This window comes from Octodon degus, unplaced genomic scaffold (assembly GCF_000260255.1).
Source record: "Octodon degus isolate 3935 unplaced genomic scaffold, OctDeg1.0 scaffold00081, whole genome shotgun sequence".
NCBI classification, from domain to species: domain Eukaryota; kingdom Metazoa; phylum Chordata; class Mammalia; order Rodentia; family Octodontidae; genus Octodon; species Octodon degus.
The window spans coordinates 1598561-1610262 of NW_004524657.1; the positions used below are offsets into that span (position 1 = coordinate 1598561).

General features: G+C 36.6%; 1 protein-coding gene across 6 annotated transcripts in view; it reads right to left on the bottom strand.

Moving 5' to 3' along the window:
* LOC101583412 (ankyrin repeat domain-containing protein 26) overlaps positions 1-11702 on the bottom strand; it is a 117568-nt gene that overhangs the window by 25132 nt on the left and 80734 nt on the right. For all 6 annotated transcript variants that reach the window (XM_023721250.1, XM_023721248.1, XM_023721247.1 and 3 more), the window contains 5 exons: positions 10219-10432; positions 7815-7998; positions 6249-6386; positions 3728-4678; positions 1787-1939 (listed from right to left, as the gene is read on the bottom strand). In XM_023721250.1, coding sequence (XP_023577018.1) covers positions 1787-1939; positions 3728-4678; positions 6249-6386; positions 7815-7998; positions 10219-10432 — 1640 coding nt within the window. The remainder of the gene's footprint in view (positions 1-1786; positions 1940-3727; positions 4679-6248; positions 6387-7814; positions 7999-10218; positions 10433-11702) is intronic.

The following is an 11702-nucleotide window of genomic DNA, read 5'->3' on the forward strand; positions in this document are numbered from 1 at the left end:
ATACTTGAGACAACCCTCCAAGATGACCTACGGGCTCCTACAACATTTTTATAAGCAACAGAGAGAAGGTTCCTCTCCTCATTAGATAATTCAGCGCCTTGCTCAGTTACAGACTTCATGCAGGCTGCCATGTCATCATATCGCTCAGCCTGCTCGGCCAGTTTGGCCTTCTGCACCAGCTCATTTTTATCCATGCCTGGATGTTCTGTGTCTCGGGTGGGTGGCAGCGAACGGACGGGCGCAGCGGTCTCTCAAATTCCATACTTTTTAAAAAAATTTTATTTATTGATTTATGTGTGTGTGCGTGCACGCGTGTGTATGTGTGTGTGTGTGGCCAGCTCAGCCCACCAGGGGGCGGGGCTGGCCAGCATGTGGTGCTGGGGATTGAACTGCGGTCCCTGTGCTTTGCTAAGCTTGTTCTAAGTAGGTGCTTTAGACCACTGAGCCATCTCACCAGCCCTACTTCCATACTTTTATTATATGTCTAAAATGCAAGAAAAGTATAACTTTTAAAATAGTTCTCAAATTACAAACTCTTCATTTAACAACTGAATTATAATCTTGTAAGGAATGTTGTTAAATAAGGAATTATATATATGTATATTACAATACTTAGAACAAAGAAATGGTCAAAGAAAACCCCAAACTTTGTTTTGTTTTTATTTGCATAATTCTTTTTTTTTGTCTTTTTGAGAGCATCTTGCTATGCAGTCCAGGCTGGCTGTAAGCTTGCTCTGCAGCTCACACTGGTCTTGAGCTCACAATGATCCTCCTGTCTCTGCCTCCTGAGCTGCTAGGATTACAGATGTGCATCACAATGCCCAGATAATTGCATAATTCTTATATGCAGAACTGTAATGTAACACAACATAAAGCTACAATACTGTTTTGTACAGTACAATCAGCAAAAATTACAGTACTCTGTAAACAAACTATACTGTACCAAAAAATTTGAGGATTTCTAGACAAGATGTAGAGAACCAAAAAAATAGATGGAAGTGCTGGTGAGATAGCTCAGTGGACTAAGCACCTGCTTTGACCAGTGCAGGGACCAGGGTTCGATCCCCAGTCCCCTGCATGCTGCACCAGCCCCGCCCCCCAGATGTGCTGAGCCAAGGACAGTGTGCTGGTGTACGCCTGTAATCCCAGTGCTGGGGAGGCTGAAAACAGGAGGATCACCACGAGTCAAGTTGCATAGTGAAACCCTATACCAAAAACACAAAATAAAAAAAAAAGGGGGTTGTAGGTCCAAGAGGTCTACCATAAGTCTGAACAGCAGGCCTCAGTGCTAAGTCAGAATAATCGTGAAACAGGTAGGCTATTAAATGAGGAATATCTGTATCCTAAAATATTTGTATATGTGAGATATGAAAACACTTTCTAAATAACTTATCTTGAAATCCATGATACAAATATGTGAAGATTCTTATTCACAAATGTGTAGGCAAGAAACAAGATAACTTTCTGAAATATTTTGTTAAACATTATCTTCTGATTGTATCTGATCATATCACCATGACAAGAGATGTCACTAAAAATACTATTTAACATGAACAAGTCTCTCAACTTCTCTGTAATTCTCAACTTTCCCAAGTAAGATATTTTAAAGAAAGATGTAGAAAATTGCAAGAAAAATGCAGAAAGAGTAACATAGTGTAAAGATAATAAATTTATAATAAATATCATGAAAATAAAAAAGCTCTCTATTGAAATCAGTATCCTAAAGCAGGGTATCTTATTTAAGCAGCTGTAGGCTGACTGTTGACATGTTAAATTTCATACATACTTGACTTCTGGTTTGATCTAATTTCTTCTTTAACTCTTGTGTCTCTTCTTCTAAATTAATGCGATAACGAGATGAAACTTCCAGAGAAGCCTCTGACATAGACTGTTTTTTTAAGGTATCAGCCAGTTCTTGTTGAAGTTGTCTCACAACCACCTGAGAAGATATTTCTGTTACTGATTTTATAAATCACACTATTATATTACATTAATATTTAACTCACATATATTCTAAAAAAAATGTCACCACATGTGTCAGTTCATTTTTCCAAATTAGCTTCATCTATCCATACTCCTGTTCATTACTGAGTAGTTAGGGACACAGAAAGTGGTGTTTTCCTGCGTAGTCACTATTGTGTTATTCAGACACTGGAGTCGACCTTCTACCCGATCCTCCTCTCATGAATTCACAATGTTTAACAACCCACTTAAGTCTCAAAAAGAAACTGACATTTGGGTGGGATCAGGGGTAGTAAATCCCACACATTTTCCTGATTTTTGTTAGAGGTCAAATTTAACTTGAGAACTGCTCACATACTATTTTCAACCCCGGGCTCAAATCTTCCCAGTAGGTTCCTAACTCATACTAAAAGTGCGTTCCTAGGCAACACAGCCTTCAATGCCTTCCTGGCCTCAGCTGACACAACTCTCTTCTCTAGTACTCTATTCCTGGCAGACCTGAATCCCACCGTCAATGCCTTCCTGGCCTCAGCTGACACAACTCTCTTCTCTAGTACTCTATTCCTGGCGGACCTGAATCCCAACGGCATTCCTTGCAGTGAAAATGGAGATTCAGCATCGTTGGGGCAGTCATCACAGATGGCTGCCATCATCTTTATGTTGGACAAAGTTACACCCTTTACACAGCAGTCATAGCCGCGTTACTGCGGCAAAGTACAGGACAAGCTAGCTAGGAAAATGTTTCAATGACAAACACTAGTAAGAAAATTAAAGAAACTATGGTTTTGCTCTAGATTGCCACATTTTCCCCCACTTTATGATTTAATGAGAAGTTTATGCCATTTAAAGAGCTGAAAGAAAAAAAGATCGTAAGTCATAAGAATACGTAATTTGTGGGTTGTTGTTTTTTTTTTTTTTTTTTTTTTTGTCTTTTTGAGACAGTCTTGCTACTCAGCTCGGGCTAGCCTTGAGCTCACTTTTAAGCCCACGCTGGTTTCAAGCTCATAACAATCCTCTCACCTCAGCCTCCCGAGTGGGGATTAAAAGTGTGTACCATTATGCTCAGCAAGAATATATAATTTTAGACAAATATTTTCAGACTTAAGTTACATTAATGTAAAAAAAATAAAATTATACCAAACAAACAATCATATGGCATCTATAATTCATCTGGGAAATTTGGAATGAACTGTCAAAGTAACCCATTTAATTGAATCTTAATTTAAAATACTCATTTTAGGAGCATTTCCAAACATAATGTTGAAAATACAGCAACAGAAAGGTTAAGATTATTTTTGGGCTGGGGTACAAGTCAGGGGGAGAGCATGTGTACAACATACACAAGGTCTTGGGTTCAGTTCTCAGAACCAAAAACCCAACAAGAATCCCCCCTCACTCTCAGATCTAATTTTTTTCTTTTGCATTCCAAATTTAGTTTTATACAACTCTGTAAGTTTTAAAAATGTTTAATGAAGACATGATAATTTTTAACTTTTTGTGTTTCAGAGGTACAGGGTGACTAGAACATACACAAACATGTACAGCTTGGGTCAGGGTAACAGGGAAACTCATTTCCTCAGGGAACATATTTCAGATCGAAATTGTGTTTGGTATAAACAAGGTGGGTTTCTATGCTGACACAGGAAGTACATTTATAAATGAAACACTTTTATATTCAAGTACATTAAGCATTTGTCCACACTGAAATCTCACTGTGCATTTTTTTCAGGAAGTTTGAAAAAAATTTACCTTTCTTAATACTTACTTCTCTTTCTTCTTTCTCCTTTTCATATTGATACAGTCTTTCTTTTAAATGATTACACTCATGGATTAACTCTTTAATTCTGTCTTCCAGCATTAGGCTTTGTTTTTCACTCTCACCTTGAAGTGTTTTTACAATATCATGAAACTGGTCTTGGATATTAACTACTCTCTTTTCTTTACAGTCAACTTTGTTGTGAGCATCATCCAACTGCTGTTGAAGCAACGTATTTTCACTTTGTAGTTGAGATAATCTCTCCTCCATAGATTCCTGCTTTCCCATGTATTTACTCACTTTTCCTTGTTCATCCTCATACATATGTTTAAGTTCTTTCATTTGACACTGTGTTTGGTTTAGGTCTCTTTGTACCTGTTCTAAAAGTGAAGTCTTTTCTCTAAGAGCATCTCTTGTATGATGGAGCTCAATTTCTAGGCTATTCAATTTTCTTTCAGCTTTAGAAAGGTGGTGGGAAAGAATTTCATTGTTATCTTTTAGGTTAGTTATATCACAATTCATCTTGTCCTGTAAACGAAACCATTCATCTCTTGCTCTCTGGAAAGCAAGTTCTAGGTCTCTTTTTGTCGACTGACTTTCATCATAGTCATGTACAGCAGCAGCCAGTCTGGAACGGTATGATTCAATTTCTGTTGTCAGTCTTTCCTTGTTTTGTTTTTCATTTTCCAGTTTAGAATTTAGCATTGTATTTTCTACCGTCAGACTATTAAGCTGTCCATTATATTGGAATATTGTTTTTGTAAATGTTTCCTCATTCAGTTTTATTGTCCTTTGGAGGTCACCAGTCTTTTCATTTGCAATTTCAATATCTTCCAGATATTTCTTTTCTTTTTCCTGGCTCAGATTTTTTATTGCATCTATTTCTAGTCTAATCATGGCGATTTCATCCTGTAACCTATGATTTTTATGCAATAGATCTTCCTCATGACAAACAGAAACCTAAGTAACACAAAGGAGACATTTAGCTAGCACTCAATAAAATGCCATGTGGTGATTTCCTCTGAAATTAAGCAACCTGTATGCTTATACAGTGAAAGTCCTGCAATAATGAGATATCCAACAGAGTAAAATTAGACTGAAACATTGGCACTTACAGAAGCATAAGTTTAAAAATTTAAATGAAGGCACAATCTATAATTGTAAAAAAGAAATGGTTAATTCTTAAGAATCTCAGAACTGGAAAACCTCTATCCTAAATTATAACAAGTATAAGATACAAAGTAAAAGAATTTAAAAATGTGATCATATAAAATTAGGTTTATACTCTGAAATCTAATGTATATAAAGCCAGTACACATTAAGGGCCTGAGCTAAACATATACTGTGACAGGTAAAATTTTCCAGTTTTTTCCCTTTTTCCTGAAAATATTATACAGTCTACTTTTCTAATATTTTTGTAGTCAGTTATAATTAGTTATTGACACATGTTAAATCTAAACACTGCACTAATCACTTACACATACATCAAGAACTCATTTAGTTACCTACTTCTAAAGAGGTTGAAATGCAAGAAAACCACAGGACATGCCCACATCTTTGATTCTATACCCAGTGCTCTTTCATGAAACTAGTTTTTTTCTGTACTATAAATATACGAATATAAAAGGATTTATACTCCAAATTGCTTATGGTAAATGAGATAAAATTTATAGACTCTACTTAGAAAATCCCGAGTTGTTGCAGTAACTTTTTATTTCCTTTTCACTAGTAAATCTGAAACAGGAAAAGACACTGAGCTATTTTGGATTTTTTTTTCCCCAGTACCAGGGATTGAACTCTGGACCTTACGCTTCCCAGGCAGGCACTTAAGCTGCTATCTCCCTGTCCCTGACACTGAGCTATTTTAATGGAAACAAAATACCAGATCTTTACTTGGAGCACACTGTCACCATGCTCAAAAATAGGACATACCACCTAAATAGCATCGCCGCTGGCTACACTTTTTGTTTTCACCTAATAGTGGTAGTAATAAACCTTCATATCAACACACCAAAGGGATGAAGTCACTGCCTAAAACTGAACTAAAACTTAGTAGCAAGGATTTTAAACTTTTAAAAAAATTTTTTATAGTTTATTTATTTTTTTGTAGCTCAGCCCACCTGGGGGCGGGGCTGGCTGGCATGCGGTGCTGGGGGATCGAACCACGGTCCCTGTGCTTTGCTAAGCTTGTTCTAAGTAGGTGCTATCTCACCAGCCCCAGTAGTAAGGATTTTAAGATAATGCAAAAACTACTAATGCCTATGGGAAATATTGAAAACCTTTCCTTGGGGTGAGGCTACCATAACTTTGACCCCTGACTGCTGCAGACCAGCGGAGGTGAATGAAGAATATTACTTTATCCAATATGTCCAAAATGTACCACCCCCAAAAATGTACATTGCATTTAGTACACAAAAAGCTTTTTAAAAAATCTTCCATAAAAAAACCTTCCATGCTTTCCATATATGCCTGTAGTTGATCTTTAAAATAAGTACAAACACAAACATGTGAAAATGGCTAAAGAAAGTACCTCAGGACTCATTTTCTCTTTTGCCATTTCTATTTCCTTTTGTTCACTGAGTTGATTTGCTAGAATCTTTTCTTGCAACATTCTGGCATTCTGTTCCCGAGAAAGTTGCCTCTGAGTGTCATTTTGTTCTTCTAAAACCTAGAAATACATTTCATTATATTTTATAACCCACACCTTTGGGGGAAAAAACCTAAAAGTTTAAGAGTGGAACTTTTAAGAAAAAAATTGTTAAATGTAGTCTATTAAAGCACAAAGACCTGTAACACAAATTTTCTTTTTCTTTTTTTTTTTTCCCCCAGACAGGTTCTTGTTATATAGTGAAGGCTGTCCTTGAACTTGCTTATGCAGCCCAGGCTGGCCTTGAACTCCAGCGATCTGTCTGCATTAACCTCCCGGTGCTGGGATTATAGCAAGCACCACCATGTGTGGCATCAAATTTTAAATTACATAATGACAGCTAAAGTTTGTTAAAGAGCAAATACATTTATTAATATAAGCACAGATAGCACTGTAAAATAAATTTTCATTAAAAACTCTTAGTTTTAAAGTTAGTTAACTTTAATATAAAAATACTCACTTTAGTTCAACTTTCATTCCTTTACTCAGAAAACATACTGAGTTATTAGGTAAAAAGATTTACAATAAATGCTTTTAGCTATAAATGTCCTAAGGTTTTTTTTTTTTTTTTTTTTTAGAGTGCTATTGCGCCTTGAAAAATTTTGTTTTCAACCTAAATAATAATGCCAGTCATGTAATATGTAACGATGTTTGGCTGAACAATGGACCACATACACACCTGTGGCTCTTCATGTGACACTGCCCAATGATGTGATGGATATTTAAATGTGTGTGGTAACCTGATTATGTTTACAAAATAATAAAACTGCTGGGGCCAGGGAGATAGCTCAGTAGAATAAGTGCTTGCCTGGCAAGTGCAAGGTCCTGAGTTCAATCCCCAGTAGGGCAAAAAACAAAACAAAACAAAACAAAACAAAACAAAAAGAAGACATTGCTAAACAGCACATATCTTTTTTTTTTTTTTTTTTAAGTTTTATTTATTTATTTTGTGTGTGGCCAGTTCAGCCCACCAGGGGGCGAGGCTGGCTGGCATGTGGTGCTGGGGGATTGAACCGCGGTCCCTGTGCTTTGCTTGGCTTAGCTTGTTCCAAGTAGGTGCATTAGACCACTGAGCCATCTCACCAGCCCAACAGCACATATCTTAAATCATACACTTAATACATGACTACATATTAAATCAAAGAAATACTATATTATAGATAAAACAAATATGAAACATTTTTATGTATTTAGTACAGGGTCTACAGGGTCTCACCACAAAGAATGGACTCCTAATGATCCTCCTGTTTTCAGGCTCACAAGTACTGGGATTACAGGTGCGTGCTACCATGCCCAGCTCCATTGCTGTCTCAGTGCGCCCCGGGGGCGGGGCCAGCATAGCGCCCCAGGCATCAAATCCCAGTCCCTGCCTCTGCCTAAGCAAGCACTTTAATCCACTGAGCTATCTGGCCAGCCCAATATGAAACTTTTTATCAAAGATTAATTTACCTGATTCAATTTAGTCCTTATCGTCTTCAATTCCATATCTTGTGTTCTGAGAGAAATTTCAAGTTGTTGTTTTGCTTCAACTTCTTGATAATATTCTTCTTCTTTTTTTCTTAACTGTTCTTTAATTCTTTCATAAAACTGATCAACATTTTTTCTCTTTTCCTGTTCTTGTTTTAAGGCAAATCTGCAATTAAATATGCTTATTTAAAATGTATTTTGTTAGAAAATAAAAAGTTCATTTTATGATCTGGCTCTGCATATGCTTTCAAATATTTTTTCTTCCTAGTTCTCATAATTTAAATCACTCACTTTAATCTCTTCCAAAGGACACATACTTGAAGTGTAGTAATTTCTGTTGAGTTTCTGTTACTAATATAATTTTAATAACTCTGGCAAATGGTATGGTAAAGTAATTCTGAAATTAGTAAAGTACAAACTGAAAACTCCTTTTAGCTGGGTGTGACGGAGCAGGCCTATGAACTCAGGTACTCAGGAGGCTGAGGTGAGAGGATTGCAAATATAAGGCCAGCATGGGCAGCTTGGCAAGACTGCCTCAAAAACAGAAAGAAAAAAGGGGTCTGACAACAAAGCTCAGTATTTCTCATTTTATGAGGAATTTTATGCCAACTACTGGTAAACAAAACAAAGAGAAAGTGAAACATTTTTTTTTACATAGTCATTAGTCCTCAAAACATAAAGTTAACTTAGATTTTCAAAAAGTCACTTTACAAATGTTATTTTTATGAAATATTACGTGTATCCCTAAAATGATTGCTAGCGTAAGACAGTACCTTCAGATGATTTTTTTGTACAATATGTCACTATAACCCAAGACAAGGGTAATCAGTCTAATAACTGTTATCACGCTTTTTACGTTTATTCTGGGGAAATAATTTCAACTTACTTGTTGACTATTACAAATTTTATAAGCAATTTAAAGTCCTCTTTGGTATAAGACAGGATCTAAAAACTCAAAACAATAATATATTCAGTATAGAAGTATAAATTAATATTATCTATGATAGAAAAGTTGGATAAACTGATTAGTGTCACTTTCCACTGGCTTTTTATTTCATGCATGGTGAAGCTAGGGGTCTAGTTCAGCAATACAGTGCTTGCCCACCATGTGCAAGGCCCTGGATTCCAACTGCAGCACCCCCAAAAAAAGATGGAAGAGAAGAACAAAGAAGAAAAATGGAGAATAGAAAGGGAAAGAAGAGAAAAAGGAGAAAGAGGAAGAAAATAAGACTTAAAAACATTTTTTTAGGGGTCAGGAATATAGCTCAGGGGCACAGTGCCTGAGGTCATGAGTTTGATTCCTGGTGCCAAAACCAAACCAAGACAAAACCAAAACAAACAAAAAAACAAAAACCCAATCCACCACAACACTGTTGTAGGCTGAGAAAAATGCCTCAAAGCCTCATGTAGTCATAGGTGAAGGCTTTGCAGAGGTGGCAGGGTCTAGAGTGCATGATGTTGGGATTAATGATGTGTGGTTGCTCAATTAGCGTGACTGGTTTGGGATAGTTCTGGGGAGGGTTAAAGGCGCTCCACTCTGAGTGTGAGTGCTCCCTGCAGCAAAGGCAGGTAGCCTGGGTAAAATATAAGGGACAGAAAGAGTGCTAATGGGTCACTTGTCTCTTGCTGCTTGCTACTTCACCACTTTCCTGCTTTTTGCCTGCCCTGCTTTGCCATGGACTGTTTCTCCTCTGTGATGGTTCTCAGTCATGACACTTTACATTGGAGCCAGGTGATTTATAGATCGAAATCTCTACAAACTGTGAGCCAGAATAAATCTCTCCTTCTTTAACTTTGGGCGATGGGTATTTTGTCTCAGCAACAAAAGTAACAAAGACAGGGACCACTGCTACTGCTGGAGAAGCTGTAAATCAATATAAACTTTCTTGAGAACATTATAGAAATACTGATTGAAGGCCTTTTAAGAAAGTTCTTACGTTGTAGCAAACATAGTAAGAATGTATTCAAAGTAAAGATACAGAAAATTATTTACATAAGCAATGTTCTTTACAGCATTATTTATAATACACAAACAAAACTCCAAAATTCTATTTGCTGAATAGGGAGATTCTTATATAGCCACAGAAATTATTATCTAGAAGAGTATGCATTTAATTATTAGGTATGTTCACAGTTATCAATCTATCACTTCCAAGAACTCACACTATAGATTTAGGTTGGGTTTTTTTTTTTTTTTTTTTGGTACTGGGGATTGAACTCAGGGCCTCTGGCAAGCACTTATTCTACTGAGCTATCTCCCAATCTCCCAGCCCTAGATTTAGTTTTCTTCCTTGCAAAACAGACACTAAGTCACCAACTGCAAAATTTTCCATTCATATCAGGAGTACTGAAGTTTAAATACTGCTTTAGAATAGGGACACCATACCTTAAGTTGCCAAGCTCTCTTTCTCGTTGAATTTTCTCATGTTCTAACTGTGATTTCAATTCTTTTGTTTCTGTTAGCTCCTTCTCTAGTCCTCTCAACTTATTTTCCAATTTTTTAATTTTTCCTGTAAGCAGTTCATCGTGATCTTTTTTAAGTTCTATTACTGTTTTATAAGAATGTATTGCATCCCAGATTTTTAATACGCTAATAGAATCTGTCAGGAAAAAAAACAAGATGAAAATAAATGAGTATTTTCTGTGTTTAAAGATTACATTTTCAATTCAATCATTCATACACTGAATGAGTATATATACAGTGTGTGCCCACAGCTAAGCACATTTATTCCATGTAGCTGTATTATTAATGAATCCTAATCCATTTAAAACTTTCAAATTTAAAAAAAATTACCAAAAAGACACTTCAAATGATATTCAGAGAGATTAGCATATAACTCACTGGCAGAGTGCACATGTAAGGCCCTGGATTTGCTCTCCAGCACTATAAAAAGTAAAAAAAACCATATATATTCAAGATACTTTTGGGGTTAGGGAGATGGCTCAGTGGAATAAGCGCTTCCCTGGCAAGCACAAGGGCCTAAGTTCAATCCCCAGTTCCCCTCAAAAAAGATACATTTTATACTAAAAGACAAATTTATAATAGGGCTTACAGTAATTTCAATAAATCAGGCGCTCTACAATGTACAGGTACAAAAATTGTGTGATGACTACTTTATATTAGAAGAGGACAAAGATTTTTTTTTTAATATGGAAAGAAGGCTGGGGAAATAGCTTGGCAGTCTAAGCACCTGCCTGGCAGGTGCAAGGACCTAGGTTCAATCCCTAGTACCACATGCTATGCTCACTGGCCCCAGAAGGGGGTGGGTGTACTGGCCACCGAAACTGAGTGTGGTGGCACACACCTATAATCCCAGTGCTGGGGAGGCTGAGATAGGAGCATCATATGATTCCAAGCTATGTAGCAAGACCCTGTACCAAATAAATAAAAATTTAAAAAAATTTAACTATGGAAAAAACATAGTCTTTTTACAATGTTAATCCTTTTTTTTTTCTCTTCGGAACTGGGGATTGAACTCAGCCCCTTGCGCTTGCCAGGGAAGCACTTGCTTTACTGAGCCATCTCCCTGGCTCCTTACAATGGTAATTCTTAAGAACTACTGTCTTTTATAGACCACAATATTATTGTCAGTTTCATATGCTTTTACTTTATAATGAACTCCCACAGGAAGAAATTTCTGGACATTTTCCTGGATATATACAGCTATATTTTCTGTCATCTTTAAAGCACTGGTCAAGTACAGCACATCCAGACCCAGGTTCTTGTGATCTAGGAGCTTTGTAATTGCTTCCTTTATAATTAATTGTAGCTCAACTCTTGTTGCACAGGTCCTGCTTTACCTTGGTCTTAACCATCCAGTAGAAAAGTATGAAGACGAAATATAGGAAGTAAAGCCATGTTGTTATGTT